The sequence below is a fragment of the Aaosphaeria arxii genome (genome assembly GCF_010015735.1).
Source record: "Aaosphaeria arxii CBS 175.79 unplaced genomic scaffold BU24scaffold_4, whole genome shotgun sequence".
NCBI classification, from domain to species: Eukaryota; Fungi; Ascomycota; class Dothideomycetes; order Pleosporales; genus Aaosphaeria; species Aaosphaeria arxii.
The window spans coordinates 1,350,530-1,366,006 of NW_022983477.1; the positions used below are offsets into that span (position 1 = coordinate 1,350,530).

General features: G+C 51.5%; 8 protein-coding genes across 8 annotated transcripts; 4 read left to right on the plus strand and 4 right to left on the minus strand.

Moving 5' to 3' along the window:
• Nucleotides 1-82: 82 nt before the first annotated feature.
• Nucleotides 83-1,454, plus strand: BU24DRAFT_461921 (uncharacterized protein; the record flags this gene model as incomplete). The annotated part of the gene is made up of 4 exons (XM_033531936.1): nt 83-579; nt 638-776; nt 835-1,061; nt 1,130-1,454. 4 exons carry the CDS (start codon nt 83-85, stop codon nt 1,452-1,454), a joined length of 1,188 nt encoding a protein of 395 aa, XP_033384026.1.
• Nucleotides 1,455-1,555: 101 nt separating this feature from the next.
• Nucleotides 1,556-2,626, minus strand: BU24DRAFT_421994 (uncharacterized protein). Its single transcript, XM_033527867.1, has 2 exons — nt 1,907-2,626; nt 1,556-1,833 (listed from the first exon to the last, which is right to left on the minus strand). The coding sequence occupies exons 1-2, from the start codon at nt 2,183-2,185 to the stop codon at nt 1,603-1,605; spliced, it is 510 nt and encodes a 169-aa protein (XP_033384027.1). The 5' UTR covers nt 2,186-2,626; the 3' UTR covers nt 1,556-1,602.
• Nucleotides 2,627-3,272: 646 nt separating this feature from the next.
• On the minus strand, nt 3,273-4,467 carry BU24DRAFT_408888 (CobW domain-containing protein; the record flags this gene model as incomplete). The annotated part of the gene is made up of 2 exons (XM_033525886.1): nt 3,273-4,348; nt 4,419-4,467. The coding sequence occupies 2 exons, from the start codon at nt 4,465-4,467 to the stop codon at nt 3,273-3,275; spliced, it is 1,125 nt and encodes a 374-aa protein (XP_033384028.1).
• Nucleotides 4,468-4,755: 288 nt separating this feature from the next.
• On the plus strand, nt 4,756-5,916 carry BU24DRAFT_421996 (uncharacterized protein). Its single transcript, XM_033527868.1, has 3 exons — nt 4,756-5,200; nt 5,286-5,338; nt 5,392-5,916. Exons 1-3 carry the CDS (start codon nt 5,023-5,025, stop codon nt 5,488-5,490), a joined length of 330 nt encoding a protein of 109 aa, XP_033384029.1. The 5' UTR covers nt 4,756-5,022; the 3' UTR covers nt 5,491-5,916.
• Nucleotides 5,541-6,942, minus strand: BU24DRAFT_183467 (uncharacterized protein). Its single transcript, XM_033521643.1, has 2 exons — nt 6,269-6,942; nt 5,541-6,197 (listed from the first exon to the last, which is right to left on the minus strand). Exons 1-2 carry the CDS (start codon nt 6,712-6,714, stop codon nt 5,843-5,845), a joined length of 801 nt encoding a protein of 266 aa, XP_033384030.1. The 5' UTR covers nt 6,715-6,942; the 3' UTR covers nt 5,541-5,842.
• BU24DRAFT_421998 (autophagy protein 5) lies at nt 6,937-8,521 on the plus strand. Its single transcript, XM_033527869.1, has 4 exons — nt 6,937-7,294; nt 7,419-7,772; nt 7,834-8,119; nt 8,200-8,521. Exons 1-4 carry the CDS (start codon nt 7,172-7,174, stop codon nt 8,391-8,393), a joined length of 957 nt encoding a protein of 318 aa, XP_033384031.1. The 5' UTR covers nt 6,937-7,171; the 3' UTR covers nt 8,394-8,521.
• BU24DRAFT_450368 (DNA mismatch repair protein-like protein msh3) lies at nt 8,402-12,100 on the minus strand. The gene is made up of 2 exons (XM_033531020.1): nt 8,731-12,100; nt 8,402-8,671 (listed from the first exon to the last, which is right to left on the minus strand). Exons 1-2 carry the CDS (start codon nt 12,054-12,056, stop codon nt 8,590-8,592), a joined length of 3,408 nt encoding a protein of 1,135 aa, XP_033384032.1. The 5' UTR covers nt 12,057-12,100; the 3' UTR covers nt 8,402-8,589.
• Nucleotides 12,101-12,858: 758 nt separating this feature from the next.
• BU24DRAFT_450369 (cell division control protein Cdc6) lies at nt 12,859-15,086 on the plus strand. Its single transcript, XM_033531021.1, has 2 exons — nt 12,859-12,973; nt 13,031-15,086. Exons 1-2 carry the CDS (start codon nt 12,916-12,918, stop codon nt 14,905-14,907), a joined length of 1,935 nt encoding a protein of 644 aa, XP_033384033.1. The 5' UTR covers nt 12,859-12,915; the 3' UTR covers nt 14,908-15,086.
• The last annotated feature ends 391 nt before the right edge of the window (nt 15,087-15,477 follow it).

The window sequence follows — 15,477 nt, forward strand, 5'->3', positions numbered from 1 at the left end:
GATCTACATCGCATTCATTACTTTTCAATGTTATCTTGCATGAGTGCTTGCATACTCATTTAGCCATTTCTCACCCAAGGCCATGCGCTACCTACGATTTCTCAAAACGCCCAGGATTGTGAATGGACCAAAATCCTCAGAGCCGGAGATCTCTTTCCTAATAACGATCACTTCTGATCTGGGTGACTCTTTCTTACCTTACGATGTCACTCTTTTTGCAGAACTGATTCCCGAATCGGGAGGTCCAATCATTGCTTCAAAAAAGATAGTATGGGGCCCCGGAATGCGAACTCTCCCAATCAGTCTACCATTCAAGAAATCCAAAGTAAATGGCGCCGTGATTGTAAGAGTAGGAACGCAGCCTAAGATCTCGAGGGACGATTTCAACAGTCTCCTTCGGCGAGAAACACGCGGTATAGTATCTGCATTCAGTGCGCCAATAGACCCCATAAAAGGCACCAAGGAAGCGAGAAAGTTGGTCGAGAGACGCATAGGACTCGGTGACTCGGACACTTCTGAAGGAAAATCAGAAATCCGGATTTGGGAGGAGACTGGCGAGAGCATTGCGCGGCACTTATGGTCCGTTTCCCTCCTGTGAATAGCGTGGTAGTACTCCTAGACTGAGACAAAAACTTAGGGATGCCGGGATTGCAGCGTCGTCATATCTTGTAGAACAAGTTCGAAACCCCACCAACGATGCCTTTTCAAATGTTTTCAAACGTTCAAAAGACAACCAATCTTTACGGATACTAGAACTCGGCACAGGCTGCGGAATGGTAAGACCCACTTAAATCTCAAGAGCGAAAGAGATATCATACTTATGTCGAACCGCAGGCCAGCATGTCCCTAGCACAAGTCCTAGAATCCACTGAACTTATTCTCACCGATCTATCCGAAGCCGAAGAGATTGTCGACCACAACCTCAAAGGCATCAAAACGGCCAGCAACACCTCCGCCAGCTTCCTGGAACTCGACTGGGAAGCCGAGTTACCCAGTATTCTCACAGCGAAGCCCATAGACATCGCCATGGCCGCAGACTGCACTTACAATCCAGACAGCAGGTTAGTTTCCATTTTATGTAAATTAAATATCAATCCTTGAGAACATTGTATGACTGACAAACCCACAGCCCGGCACTGGTGAACACGATCTCCCGCATCAGCAAACAGTCTCCAACCCTCGCCGTGATCATCGCCATGAAATTCCGACACTCAAGCGAGGAGGTCTTCTTCGACCTGATGGCAGATGCGGGCTTCGTCAAGGTCGCAGAACACGAGATCCCGCTGCCGGGAGACGAAGAACCTGGGGAGGAAGACGTGCACGTCTATCTGTTCCGTCACGATTCTAGTCGACAGCTAGGAGAAATCACGGCAACGAGACAACGGCGCGAAAGCAATGCAAATGCCTCCGAGCCTCTAGCGAAGAAGCGGAGGAAGTCGAAGGATCGGAATTGACGACCTAACTACTGAAACGACAGACTGAGCTACAAAAGAAACCGTCCCCCACCCTTCCCCCTGCCCTCACATCTCCACTACATGCCACCCGTCATTCACCCCTGAATCCGGGCAGTCCCGTGCCCTCCCAGGCCTAGCCACTGCCGCCTCAAAGCGTGTACGTCTGCCAGACCGGCGTGCCGGTGGAGTAGTACGCCTCGGCGAGATTCCCGTCCGCGTTCGAGTAGCCCACGATGATGGTGGTGCCGACGCGCAGCGCATACAGGGCGTCGGAGTCAGGCTGGACCGCGAATCCGATGTCCGCGCCGACCTTCCACTGGCCCTTGATGAAGGCGAGCTCGGCGAGCGTGTTGCGCGGCGTCACGTAGTAGACTCGGATCTATTGGGTGGGAGAATGTCAGTGGGAGTGAAGGGGGAAGAGATGGAGAGATGGCTTGGACGTATGGACGTACCTCAGGGTTCGCGGGGTCGGTCTCGAGCCAGGTTACGGCGGCGAGTGGCGTGTTGGTGCGAGTGACGCCGGTGAAGATGTTCCTAGTCGCGGAGGGTGCGCTGGTCGGCGGCCCGACGTTGGCTTCGAAGATGAAGTTCTGCCCGTTTTGGTAGTAGACGCGGAGCTCGCTCTTGCCTGGGATTTGGATGGCGGCGGAAGAGGAGCCACGAGGGAGGGCGATGGCGGTGGTGAGGCTTGTGAGGAGGCCGGTGAGGAGGAGTGGGAGTGTGAACTTCATTTTCGAAGGAAAAAGATGCTTGGAGAGCTGGTGAATTGTTTGGAGTGGAGTCTTGAAGGGCAATGATTGTTGAACTTGGTGGTGGAGATTCGTGGATGGAGACGATAGAAGTCCTTATTTATATTCGAGCATCTTGCTATGTCTCGAGGTATGCATCGTCGTCCATTGCAGTCTCGAAGGACCGGAGTTGATGGAAATGGTGATAGTTGCAGTTATTCGCACGTAATGGATTCATCGTGCCTCTGGATTGCGCATGAGTGAGAGCATTCCCCCAGAAAATCGGTTAGGCTGTTCGTAACAAGCTGAGCGCAAGGCTTGGATTGGGAAGTTGTTGCGCTCTAGACATCGTGAAAAAACGACTAATAGACGGTGGGGCTGTCCTACTCTACGCAAGCCACTGTTGAGAGGCAATATTGATGCAAAGTCTGGGGTAAGTTGGTTTTGAGGTCATTCACAAAATTGTAATGCGTGCTCATAAGCAGGGCGGGCCGTTAGAATGCAGGTCGAAAATTTTGTGGAGCTGATACACGAGCATGACATGCAGCTACCCGTCCATCAATCTACCGACGTCTCCTGACCGCCTGCAAATACAGATGCTGTGTTACGCGCAGACCAATAAGATAAAATTCTACATACAGCTCAATATGCCAAGTTGTTGCAATGCGCCGGGTAGGAGATGGGTTGGCTGCATTTGAGTACCCTGGGAAACGACATAGAGTATAGGCACAGGCAGCCACAGCTGTTGGCGGCTGTGTCTTGAAGACTTAATCAGCGTGAATCTATTTCTATCTTCTATATAGTAAGAATGTTGCAACATCATGCCCTTGAAATTTTCAGGACAAGACTTCGGATTCAATACGTTTGCATGACGATCTTTGATGCTGGACGAGGGAGGATGTTGGATGTTTTGGAGAGTATTGGCTGGACCGGCCGCCACATTCAATTCGAGCCGCATCTGTCGCCATACTACCAAAAACGATGCTATTGTTGGTTATCTACATTTGGAAAGAGACAGCAGGAGGTCGTGTCTTCTGTCCGAATTTGGTCAACGCCGGGGCCAGAGGCAATTCAGATGGTGAGAAGGTTTCTAAAGGATCCGCTGGACGGTCAAGGTGCCATCGGTTGAATTCTGCAACGAGACGAACCCGCTGGATTCGATACGTTTCTGCCATTGATTGGATTCGTACTTTGCGGTGACCACCGTCAACCGCAGCTCAGGCTCTTCGCCCGGAGGAAGTGGTGTGTTCTGTCCAGAGCTTATTGGCGTAGCAGTGCCGGATGCGAGTGGAGTTGTGGTGGTTGAAGGAGGAGGAACCTGGGTGTACGTCCATCGACCGAATGCCCAGTTGAGAATGTAACGCGATCGTCCACTGCTGACCTCCAATGTCGAGGTCGCACTTCCACCAGAAGATTTTGGCACTGAGGACGAGTGAAGAATTCCCTTGATGCGGTATATCGAGTCCTTTGTTGGCTGCTCTAGCAGCTTGTGGAGCTTTTCGACATCGACGCCGGCTTTCGAGGGCGAAGTCAGTGTTACTGATAGTACCTCCACTTCGCTCTGATGATCATGATCATGATGGTGCTCGGACTTTGTGCCTATGGACTTCGCCAGCTTCGCATCCAGTCCGAAAACTATGTCCTTATCGACCCATCCCTTGTCACTCTTCGTTCGTGGAGTTGGGGGGTCTACTTCGAGATCAAGGATCTTATCCTCCACATCTTCAACCCTCCTCTCGCTGACGAGTTCCCATTTGTTCAGCACAATCAGGTCCGTGTAACGAGCTTGCATCTTTGCTGTTATCGAGGTGTCTTCGTAGCCCTTCCAGTTCTCGGTATCGATGACTGACATAACTCCATCTAGGACGTATTTGCCGGTACTCTGCGACAACCGATTGACCTCCATGGCAAGGGTAGCAGGAAACGCCGACCCGGAGGTCTCGATAACGATGCGATCTGGAGTGATATCATTTGCGAGCGTCTCGAGGGCGTCAGAGAGCTGACCGACGAGGTTACAGCAGATGCAGCCGTTGAGCAGTTCCTGGACACCGCTGATGGCGCTGGATGATGCCAATTGGGAGTCAATGGCGACGTCACCGAACTCGTTCTTCAGGAGCGCAAGCTTGTAGGTCTTGGGGAGCTGGGGTATGAGGTTGAGAATCAGGGCTGTGACCTTGTTGTCAGAGAGAAAAGGGCCGATGCGTGGGGTGTTTGCTGCGTGCAGTTTGCGACTCACTAGTCTTTCCTGACCCCAGGAAGCCTGTGATGATGGTGATGGGAATCATGGTGGGGAAGACTCTCTCTCTTCACCAGTTAACTATGGCACGCACGAAGGAACAGACAAACCGACGCAGGTTGTTTGTAGAAGTGCGATGCAGCTACTCGTAACACTCGCCCTGAAAGGTTGAAGAAGTTATCTTAGTGCGTGTATGTAGTGGGATGTCTTGTCTCGTTCAATGGCCTAGATTGGCGCATCTTGTTGGTGGGTGGGTCTGACGCTAAACGCGGGGTGGGCGATTGGGTTAGATCGAATCAGGACAAGCCGAGTGACGTAGTTCCATTACAAGAATAGTGAATGTGTGAGAAGGGGCATGATGGACTGATGGACTGATTGACTACACCACAAACAAGCACGGCTGAGCACAACACTACTGCATCCAAGAACCTAAGAAATCCAGTTTCCCCCCTCTTCTCTCTCTGTCCTTTAAATACCTCTTTTATCTTCCTTAAAGTGAACCCAATCCTCCTCCCATAGCTATCATCTCCCATTCCTATTCTTCCATACCCCCTCACAAAACACACACACAACTCAACCTAGCCAACCCCCTACACTACCAACCATGGACTTCGTCAACAAATTCACCGGCGGCAACAACGAGAACCAGAACCAAGCCTCATCCTCCAACCCGGAGCAGAAGCAAGAGGGCGGCGGTTTCCTCGGCGGCCTCGGCGACAAGCTCAACTCTGCCGCTGGCGGTGGTCGCGAGAGCGAGAAGAATGAGGACCTGCTTGACAAGGGTGGGTACCTCCTTTGCTCCCCCTCCTCTCCTCAATGATGCTATATCAAAGCTCCGTTTTGTTCTTCAACTAACGCGTCGAGTAGGTGTCGACTTCGTGCAGGAGAAGTTCCTCGGTCAGGGTGCCCAGGATAATGAGGTAAGGTGATGTGGCGACTATCGTGTATTCAAGCTGACGATAACAACCATCAGTCTGCCGTCGAGCAGGCCAAGGACGAGCAGATCTCCGATTACATCAGGAAGGGCTACAAGTCTACGACTGGCAGCGACTTCCCCGTTGCAGATAAATGAACAACACACTCCTCTTGACGACTGAGGAACCTGACCTGGAAGATCGGTTTATGGCTCTCAAAGGGAGGATTATGCGTGTATAAGAATGATATCGCAATGAGTAATGAATAATTTATGCAATATGTACTCGTGTCGCCACTGTTGGCTGTGGGTATACCCTGATATGTGAACCTGCTCGCATCGCGTGTCTCCCCTCCCTATTCAAACATTATGTATATTTATTATTACAACATCTCGGGGTCAACTTTCTACCCCCGAGAATACCGATTAACGGCAAGGAACCCGCCTGCCTGCCTACCCGAACTTCAATGCGCGGTGTGATGCCACGGGCCTCCAGACCAACGCCGCGATCTCAACCCTCTCTCGCGAGCGCCTCCACGCACGATCTAAGCAGCGACATCAGCGTGTCGCGCACCAGCTTCCCTCCAGCTGTCCCAGCGTGTCTGCCGGCGCCCCAGCCGAACGGGAGGACCAGCCTCCGTCGTCCCTGTGCATCGATGACCACGAGCGCATCGAGTGGACAGTGCCCACCGCCCAGCGGATGCAGCAGGCCTAGCTTGACGAATGAGTTGTTTCCGGGATTGACGGCTTGGAGTAGAGGTAACGAGAAGGGGATTGTGTTCGTGGGAGTGTGGGACGACGGGTCGCGGCAGAGGACGACGGCTTGCAATGAGGGTGAGATCGAGTAGAGCTCCGGTAACGCATCGCTAGATCGTATCGTTAGCAATCGCGCCGGAATATTGTAGATAGGAGTTGTCATGAGAGCGGTTCAACATACCAGAGAAGATCGTAGTGTAGCTGCAGGGCTCCCTGCACACACAGGACGGTGATTGACTTGCCCCTCTGGTACCTTGCATTATTGTCATGCGGCTGCAGCAAACTTCCATCCGGCTTCGGGCGCATGGGGACATTCTCCAGGAGGCTTTTGAGGTCTACTTTCCACGCCTCGCCGGCCGGTATGATGTCCAGCTCGTCCAGCTCGCCCTGCGTTCTCGTCTTCTTCAAGCTGTCTGTAGGAGATAGTAACGACGCTGCATTGCTGCTATTATTGTTGCTATTGAAAAGATGGCCGGTGCTACTACTGCTGCCAGCCAAGGCGTGTGCCGGTACAAGTCGGCTGTCATCCTCGTCGTCCGACTCCAACATCAACCTCGATCGTTTGCGGTTGAGTGCGAAACTCATGGTCCGAGTGGGCGGCTCGACAAGTAGTGTTATCGTCGTCATCTGGTTGGAGCAGCTTAATGCAATGCTCAGCTATCGATCACCCAAAGCTGTATTGTTTTCCTATGTGATTGAACGGAAACTAATGAAGAGCTCCAAGTGAACGTTGCTGATGAATGGCGAGATGGTAATTGGGGGGAAGTGGGTCTGCTGCCGTTGTTATAACGACCACCGGCAGTACTTCCCCGCAAAAGGAATCGTCTTAGGTACGATTACGGGATAGATGATCCTTGATTATTGACTATCGAGCAACCTCAGGCACGCAAAGGGTAATTAATGGATCTATTTGTAGACCCTGGATGTTAATTCCCCCGCTTTGCTTTGCTTTGCTTTGCCAGTAACCTTTTGCCTCCATGGAACTAGACCAGCCAACCACAACCCCCACCTATTAACGAACGACTCGACAACCTAATACTGGGACCCTTAGCAACTGACTCTCCCCCCATAGTCTGCTCCGAACATGAGCAGTTCACGCGATGTAACGAGTAGACTGCGCCAGACCATCTGGAATGGAAGCCTTCCGCTCGAGATTCGGCTGCACAAAGGCGACTGCAGGACGTACGATGACTCTGATCCATACCTAGTAAGCCAGATCCACACCACCACCACACCTCTTGGAACCCATCCTTTTTATATACCATCATTGCCTAAACCGGTAATCCCCTCACCAACCATCAATCACTCACACAAAAGAAACAACCATGTAGATCCAATATCCCCGACTATCATACCTCGGCCTGCTAATCCACCGCCTCCGCGCTTTCTTCTCCAACAAACTCATCTACCCAGACGTAGACGTCACCGACCTCTGGCTGGAGCACGAGGGCGTCCCCTTGAAATGGCACTACCCCCTCGGCCTCCTCTACGACCTCTACTCTGGGAATGAACCCGCGTACCCCAACGATGCCACCTCCAGCAAAGTCGACACAGCAGCAGACGACCAGGTGAATCTTCCCTGGCGGCTCACCGTCCACTTCTCAGACTACCCGGTCGAGCACCTCGTCAAGCTCGACGCGGATGGCAAACATCTCTACGACATGTTCATCAACAGTGCAAAGGAAGTATGCCAACCCCTCCCCTAGGCCACACATCCGAATGCTCATCAAACCCCCCACTCGACAGGCAGACTACCTCCGCAACGGCACGGGCAGAACCGTAATGTCGCTCAGCAAAGAAGACTCCACGCAGCTCTGGGACTCGGTCCAACAGCACGACTTCTCGCTCTTCGGCCCCATCAACCAGAAGCTGCTCAACCCCCAGGGCGTCAACTTACGACACATCCCGATTAAGCTGTACCTACCGCACGCTACGTCGTCGTCAAAGGCAGACGCAGCGGCCAAGAGCAAAGATAAAGCTCCCGGATCGTTGAGGGTCGTGCAGGCACTTGTCACGCCCGCGCTTTCATCACGTACGTAACTTTACCCCCCGTGCCGGCCACTGGTATGGTCTTCCAAAGAAAAAACGGTTTCACTGACTGTTTTGATGCAGGACAACCGCAGACGGTGGGCACGGCGCTGAACCAGATCATACCAAGTTTGTTTCCCAGCCGACGGAGTCCGCTGCTCGCACAGGCGGTGCTGCACGGTGCGGTGCTGCCGCTGGCTTCTAGTGTGGAGGATCTGCTACGGGTTGCGGCGTACATGGACGGGTGGATGCATATTGCGGTCATCATGATGGCGTAAGGGGTTTCGTTATTATTCGTGATTGAAGTCGTGAATTTGAGGGCGGAGGTGGACTACTACCTAGATAGAGGTCATCCCGTGGGATGACAGCGTGAAACATATACCTCGATACCTTGATATTACAGTTGTTTTTGATGTCCCCCTGGCAATATGCAATACCCTGTATGTTCTCCAAAGCGCCTAGCACCAAATTGTTTTACAATTGTGATATCCCATCAACAAGCTTCTCTAGCTCATTCTCGTCGCCATCCCGAACCACGCCTCTGAGCATTCGAGCACTGTTGAAAAGTTAGATACCGTGATCCTCCCGAGCTTGGAGACTCTAGAGTGAACTTACAGGTTCGCCATCTTGCACGCCGCCATCGTGTTTTCCAGCTCGGCGCTCTTCACTTCTGCAACATCGATGACTTTCTCTGGCACGTCCGCTAATCTCGCAACATTCAATCCATACGATCGATGGCTCGTTCCCTCCGCAGCCTCGTACAAGAACACGACCTCTTTCCCGCCGTCACGCTCCTCGAACCTCATGTGCACGTTTTTCAGCTCGTGGTTCTCGAAACGATCCTGCACCCGGGCAAGATGCTGATAGTGCGTGATGAACAGCGTGAGAGACTTGAGTTCGCGGATCACGTAGTCGAGGACCGCCTCGGCGATAGCCACGCCATCGAACGTGCTGGTTCCACGGCCCAGCTCGTCGAGGATCACCAGGGATCGTGGCGTCGCTGATTTGAGGATGTCGGCTGTTTCGCTCAGCTCGACCATGAATGTGCTCTCCCCCTTGAGCATGTTGTCGAAGGCACCCATCCGCGTGTACACGGCGTCTAGCATGCCGAGGTGCGCTTCGGTGGCGGGCACGTACGAGCCGATCTGGCCCATGATGGCGATGAGTGCTGCGGACCGCACGTAGGATGATTTTCCTCCCATATTCGGTCCTGTGACGAGCAGGGCTCGAGTGGCATCCTGGGAAAGCGAAACATCGTTTGGTACATAGGTGTCCAGTAGGAGTTGTTCAACCATGGGGTGCCGTCCTCCGGTGATGGAGAGCTGAATGTCGGACGCAAATGTAGGTTTGACATACCCTGGCTGCGATGCCAATGTTGCTAATGAGAGCAGGGCATCGAGAGTGGCAAGGGACTGCACGCAGTCTCGAAGCTCTTGATACTTTGCAGAGATATCGCCTAGCAGGCGGGAATAAGCTGCATCGCACGCTGCTGCCAGAGACTCCTTGTGCTGATCTCGCTCCTGAAGCATACGTTTCACTTCTGGTGTATGGAATCGTACTACAGCTTTCGTTGCAGATATCTGCGCCCAAGATGCAGGGACTTTCCTCTCCTCGGGCGATTTCTTCTTCACTTCGATGAGATACTCAACCCCTGCCACGGTAACATATTCAACCTTGCTCTTTCCTAGCTTTGCTGCTGCCTCCTTCTTGTATGTGTTCAGATCATCCTCGACGGACGCAATGCTGAGTTTGTGGTCATTGATATCCTCGGCCTCGTGTTCTTCACGGAAGAACGAATATTTGTCGTCGTCTTTGGCTGCCTGAGCGTTGATCTTTTCCAGGAAATCAGTGACGTCTTGATAGATCTTGGGAACATTGGACACAGCTGTGTTGAGTAATGGCGATGTAAACCCTCCCTTTGAGGAGTCCCTTGTGTTTGAGTATTCGCCGGATATGCTCTGGAGGGTCTGTAATGCTACAAGAAGCTCGGGGCGCGAGCACTTCTTGTAGTATATGCGGATAAGGACTTTCTCTAGGTCGGCTTTGATCTTTCCGAGCAGAAACTTGAGCTTATCGACTGGGATGGTCCTTTCTCCTTCTTTCAGCTCCTCCACAGCCGCAATGCGCTCTTCTAATTGATTCTTGTCAATTAGAGGTCGACCAACCCACTTTCTGAGCAGTCGCTGCCCGAAACGGGTCTTGGTCCGGTCCATTGTCCAGAACAAACTACCTTTGCTGGACTGGTCCTCCGAATTCTGATAAATCTCCAGACTCGACAGTGTGTTGCCATTTAGCAACATGTATGAACGCGCACTGAAAGATTGGAAGTATTTGGTGAGGTCAAAAACATGTTCCAAGCCATAGTCACTGAGATGTTTTATCATCGCTGAGAGACAGACCGTGACATGCTCAGACAGTTGGTGAACCGTATCTAGGATAGCTCCTGACCCATCTGAAGTGACTGTGGCGTCGGACTTCATCTTGTCTGCGTAGAAGTTGGAGATATGGCTGTAGGCTTCAGCTGCCATGGTCTTTGATTTGTCGACCCGTTCAACGCGAGCTTTGTCTCCAAAGACATTGGTCTTGCTAGCCGAAAGGTGCTGAATGAGCTTGTCCGTAGCTTTCGAGAGTTCGCCGACGATCAGGAATTCTGCCGGCGCGATATGAAGGAGTCTCGTCTCAATGTCGCTTCTCATGAACCCATCCTCAAAGTCATCGTATATTATATCACCTGTCGCTGGCTGAACTGCAACAATGCCCACGTGGACCTTTTCATCGGTGCCCCATCCTTTCGCGTTGGATTCCGTAATGCAAAGTAGATAACCTGTGGACTGTGCCCCTGGGTTCGTGGCCCCCGTTGAATCTAGTCCTTCTACGTCATCGACATAGGTGCCTTTCGTGTAGAGATTTGTGAGCTTCCGCACGAAGGGTGTATTCCTGTTGTCGCCTGCGGCTTTCAAAGCGGCCGTTTCGACCTGTCGTACAACTCCAACCTTGTGGTTTGCTTGTACCAATCGTTTGACGTGAACTTGCAATCGATGAACGGGGAAACTAGCAGACGCAAACTTGCTGTAATGGGCCTCCGAGGGATGTTCGTCATATCTGAACTTTCCTGGAATGCAAACAATTCCCAGTTCTTTCGACGCGATCCGTGCATCCTCTCCGTAAATTTTATATTTGTACCCTACCTCCATGACAATGATAGTATCCAGATGCTTTCGCTTGATGTCCAGATATTGCTTGTCCATTGGTGTGAGCTTTGGTGCAGCTTTCGATGCAGCACCCTTTTTGCCCTTTGTGGCCTTTGGATTATCTTCTTCATCCTCGTCTTCGCCCTCCTCGCCTTCTGCCGCTTCCTCCGATATCAACTTGTTTTTCCTTCTTAATGATGCAAAACTGTCGGGCTTTCCAAGTTTCTCGACAAACTTCCGATGGAGTCTCTCTTTCTCTTCTTGTGTAATATCGACATCCTCTTCCACTTCGTTCTCGTTTTGTTCTGGGGGTGAGGAGGAGAAAATGAACTTTGATGTGCGGTCGGAAGGTGCCTTTGGTTTCGCAACATTGAGAGATGTCGCCGACGTCTGACCTAGAGATGGTCGATGTGGTATATCTGTAACCTCCTGCTCAGGATTCACTACACTCGCGATGCTGCGTATGCGCTTCTGCACCGGCAGATCAGGGTCTCCATCGCTGTCGTCGTCGTCTTCGACTATACGTTTCCTTCGAGAGGCCGTCGATCGAGCAATAACTTGCGCATCGTCTTCGTCGGAAGCATCGTCGTCCGGTTTCTTAGAGGCACCGTTTGTCGCAGGCGAAACGACCTCGACGGGCGCGGGTGTCTTCTTTATCGACGATGGCTTGGGGGCAAAGAAGCTCGATATCGTCTGCTGTTTTTTATTTTGAGAAGAGCTCGACTGCGGCGGACTGCTTTTTGGTGCCATTGGTCTGACGATGACTCTGGTCCTCAAGTTGACGTAGGATTGGGAGTATCAAGTTGGGGGACGCGTTAATTAGAAAGGTTGACGCGCAGTCACGCTGATCGTTAGATCATTGGCCTTTTTTGGTTTAGCGTCAATTTACCCCATGATTTTTCTGTTCACGTACTCTGCAGACTTGCGATGATAAGGTATAGTATTGATTGTACCGATGAAGTCTAATGCTGCAGCAATTACAGAGTTTCAGAGGCCCGTTCAGGGAATTACAGCTTCGTAGAGGGAATAGTCATAACATAGGTGGGTTCAGGAGCCCATTGGGACTTATACGCATGATGTACTCCGTAGAGGAACTGATGTAAGAGGCCTGGATGTTGGACAGCATACACCAGCCATTACTCTACCAGGCTTAGAATGTGAATAATTACTCTTATCTCAGTTCTCAGTTGATAATTAGTTCATACGGGATCAAGTCTTATGATTGCTGTCTGCATTCCTCTTGCGCCGTTCAATTTGGTCTTACATCTACGAGTACAGACATTGCGGAGTCCAATCAGGATTGTGGATCAGATGTGGAGCTGGAAATAGAAACGAGTCAATGGACAACAGATAGTACGGAGCATAGAAGACGTTACAATACTTGTTCCTGATGCGGGTCATTAATTGAAATGTCTATATGGCGCACGTAACGCGCGGACGCGTTTAGAGGTCCGTGCAAGGAGGGCTAGCAGCGCCAAGCCACTTTACGCGCTTTCGCGCTTTCTTAATTCATGTCGCGTCGCGGTCCACTCCTTCTCTTCTTATCCCACCAGTTGTACCTCCCCTCCCACCACATCTTCCTTCCGCACATACGACCCAGCTGTTCACGATGTCTTCTACTGTTCTTGGAAAGAGACTTCGCAGCTCTGCAACTACAGAAGTGCAAGGTAGGCGCATATAGTGCTTTCAGGAGGACGCGACACTTGCTAACACGGTTCTAACAGAGCCTCTATCGCCCATCAAGACTCGAGCAAAGCGCCGAGCACAATTCGTTATCCTCGATGATACAGAACAGGAAAATCCCTTCATCACCCCAAAGAAGAGGGTTCAACAAAATGGCGATGCTATGGATGTTGATGAGGCGGTGGAGAACGCATCCGGAAAGCCCACTCGAAAGACGAGGAGTACTCCTGCTAAACACGGCGCACCCCAAACGAGACTTCCTCTGTCAACGACAGTCGTCAACTCGCCAACCAAACCCCGTGTGGCAAGCCCAGAGAAACCGAATGCAGTTCCCCAAACTCCCAGTCGGCGCGCCGCTCAATCATCGAAGATCGCAGTAACCCCAAGACACCGTCTCATAGTCGCTGGCCGACCCCTTACACCACGAACTCCACATTCGCCATCAACACCTCGCAGTCTAGTACCGACCATCTACAATGAAGCTCGTCAGCTATTCACCCGGGGTACTGCTCCAAGTGCCCTGTTTGGCCGTGATACCGAACGTAAAGAGCTTGCAGACTTCATCTCCTCGCGCACCAGTGAGAAGACATCTGGCTGCATGTATGTTTCTGGGCCCCCTGGAACCGGAAAGAGTGCTTTCGTCAATGAGATCTGTCAATCAATCAAGCACGACGGGGATGTCAAGACTGGTTATATCAATTGCATGAGTGTGAAGAATGCTCTCGATCTGTACCGGACTCTTTTGGAAGAATTCGTTGATATCACCGAAATCGCAGAAGGCGAGGAGATGGACACATTGAAGGATCTCTTCATGCAACGAAAGACTTCCTATGTTGTTACCCTCGACGAAGTCGATCATCTGTTGGAGCTTGACCTAGACCTTCTCTACAACATTTTCGAATGGTCGCTGCAAAAGTCGTCGGGGCTTATCTTGGTTGGAATCGCCAATGCCCTAGATTTCACGGATCGGTTTTTGCCACGCCTTAAGGCCCGGGGGTTGAAGCCGCACTTGCTCCCTTTCCTGCCATACACTGCTCATCAGATTGCATCTGTCATCACCGAGAAGCTCAAGAGTCTGCTCCCCGCGGATATCAGCCAGGTTCCTTTCATCCATCCCACCGCAATCATGTTCCTCTCTAAGAAGGTCGCTGCTCAGTCTGGAGATCTTCGCAAGGCTTTCGACATCTGCCGGCGAGCCATCGACCTGATCGAGGCCGATACTCGTGATCAACATGCCAAAAAAGCCACTGAGATAACTCCTTCTCCAACACCTTCACCCTCCAAGACGCCTCTGGTCGAGAACATCAACTTGTCGTCCCCTTCAAAGCGGTCTCCCTCAAAAGATAAAATCCACACTGCCATTGCCGAATCACTCGCCAAATTGACTGTCGAGACGGCCCCGCGTGCAACCATTGCCCATATGGCCCGAATCACCGCAGCAGTCTTCAGCAACGGCACAGTCCAGCGTCTGCAGAATCTCAACTTGCAGCAAAAGGCCGTTTTGTGCTCTCTTGCAGCTCTGGAGAAGAAGACAAGAACTGTGGCCGCCGATAATGTGTTTTCGACTCCATCGAAATCCCAAGGCACTGCACCAACCATCAAGGCCCTCTTCGAAGCGTACACAGCTTTGTGCAAGCGCGAGAACATTCTCCACCCACTCACCAGCACCGAGTTCCGAGACATTGTCGGAAGCTTGGAAACGCTTTCCCTCATTTCTGCAGTAGAAGGGAAAGCCGGATCGCTCGTTGCAGTTGGCACGCCGAGCCGCAAGGGCAGAGGCGCTGGAGGATTTGGCGGTGCTGTCGTCGAAGACCGACGTGTTGCCAGCGTTGTCGAGACCAAGGAGCTCGCGACAGCACTTGTCGGCGCCGGCAGTGGCATCCTCAGAGGCATTCTAGAAGGCGAGAACCTTATTTAGAACGGGTCCAAGCCGTTGTTTTCGTGTTTTCATTCCTGTTCCCATACCAATACCCATACATAGGCGACCGTACTACAACGATTGTACCCTTTTTTTTTGCATAGCCAGGAGTCTTCTCTTTTCCTTTCTCTCTACCTACTTTTTGCATCAAGAGGAATATACACACCAAGACGTTTTGCATAAATCGTCAGCATGGCACAAAAGGCGTTCGTTGTTAGCAGCATAGTAATATTCTCCAAAGGCGGTTTAGCATACATGCATACAATTCAAAGCGCTTTCATCAATCAAACATGAAGCTTCCTATAATGAATGTGAACAAAAAAGCTGAAGTGAAAATAAAAGTGCCATATTCTTCCACATACCTCACGAAATTCAAGGGAGGACAGTCGGAAATATGAATCACCCTGGTCTCACCTTCTCTTACTCATATCCCACTTACATACAGCATATATAGCGTGAATGAGAAAAATCATTAATATTCAATTCATCAACGGGTAGGCTGGAAGGACAACCCCAAAGTATCAAGCAATCCCCCAAGCAACTAATCAATGCGCACATATCTATCCGCCA

Excerpts from the sequence above, each read along its gene's own strand:
- BU24DRAFT_421994 (XM_033527867.1), bottom strand. The coding sequence starts at position 2,185 with ATGAAGTTCACACTCCCACTCCTCCTCACCGGCCTCCTCACAAGCCTC. Across the intron at positions 1,834-1,906 it reads CCGACCCCGCGAACCCTGAG|ATCCGAGTCTACTACGTGAC; the intron begins GTACGTCCATAC and ends CCCACCCAATAG.
- BU24DRAFT_421996 (XM_033527868.1), top strand. The coding sequence starts at position 5,023 with ATGGACTTCGTCAACAAATTCACCGGCGGCAACAACGAGAACCAGAAC. Across the intron at positions 5,201-5,285 it reads TGAGGACCTGCTTGACAAGG|GTGTCGACTTCGTGCAGGAG; the intron begins GTGGGTACCTCC and ends CGCGTCGAGTAG. Across the intron at positions 5,339-5,391 it reads AGGGTGCCCAGGATAATGAG|TCTGCCGTCGAGCAGGCCAA; the intron begins GTAAGGTGATGT and ends AACAACCATCAG.
- BU24DRAFT_183467 (XM_033521643.1), bottom strand. The coding sequence starts at position 6,714 with ATGACGACGATAACACTACTTGTCGAGCCGCCCACTCGGACCATGAGT. Across the intron at positions 6,198-6,268 it reads CTACACTACGATCTTCTCTG|CGATGCGTTACCGGAGCTCT; the intron begins GTATGTTGAACC and ends GATACGATCTAG.
- BU24DRAFT_421998 (XM_033527869.1), top strand. The coding sequence starts at position 7,172 with ATGAGCAGTTCACGCGATGTAACGAGTAGACTGCGCCAGACCATCTGG. Across the intron at positions 7,295-7,418 it reads ATGACTCTGATCCATACCTA|ATCCAATATCCCCGACTATC; the intron begins GTAAGCCAGATC and ends ACAACCATGTAG. Across the intron at positions 7,773-7,833 it reads TCATCAACAGTGCAAAGGAA|GCAGACTACCTCCGCAACGG; the intron begins GTATGCCAACCC and ends CCCACTCGACAG.
- BU24DRAFT_450368 (XM_033531020.1), bottom strand. The coding sequence starts at position 12,056 with ATGGCACCAAAAAGCAGTCCGCCGCAGTCGAGCTCTTCTCAAAATAAA. Across the intron at positions 8,672-8,730 it reads GCGTGCAAGATGGCGAACCT|TGCTCGAATGCTCAGAGGCG; the intron begins GTAAGTTCACTC and ends ACTTTTCAACAG.
- BU24DRAFT_450369 (XM_033531021.1), top strand. The coding sequence starts at position 12,916 with ATGTCTTCTACTGTTCTTGGAAAGAGACTTCGCAGCTCTGCAACTACA. Across the intron at positions 12,974-13,030 it reads TGCAACTACAGAAGTGCAAG|AGCCTCTATCGCCCATCAAG; the intron begins GTAGGCGCATAT and ends CGGTTCTAACAG.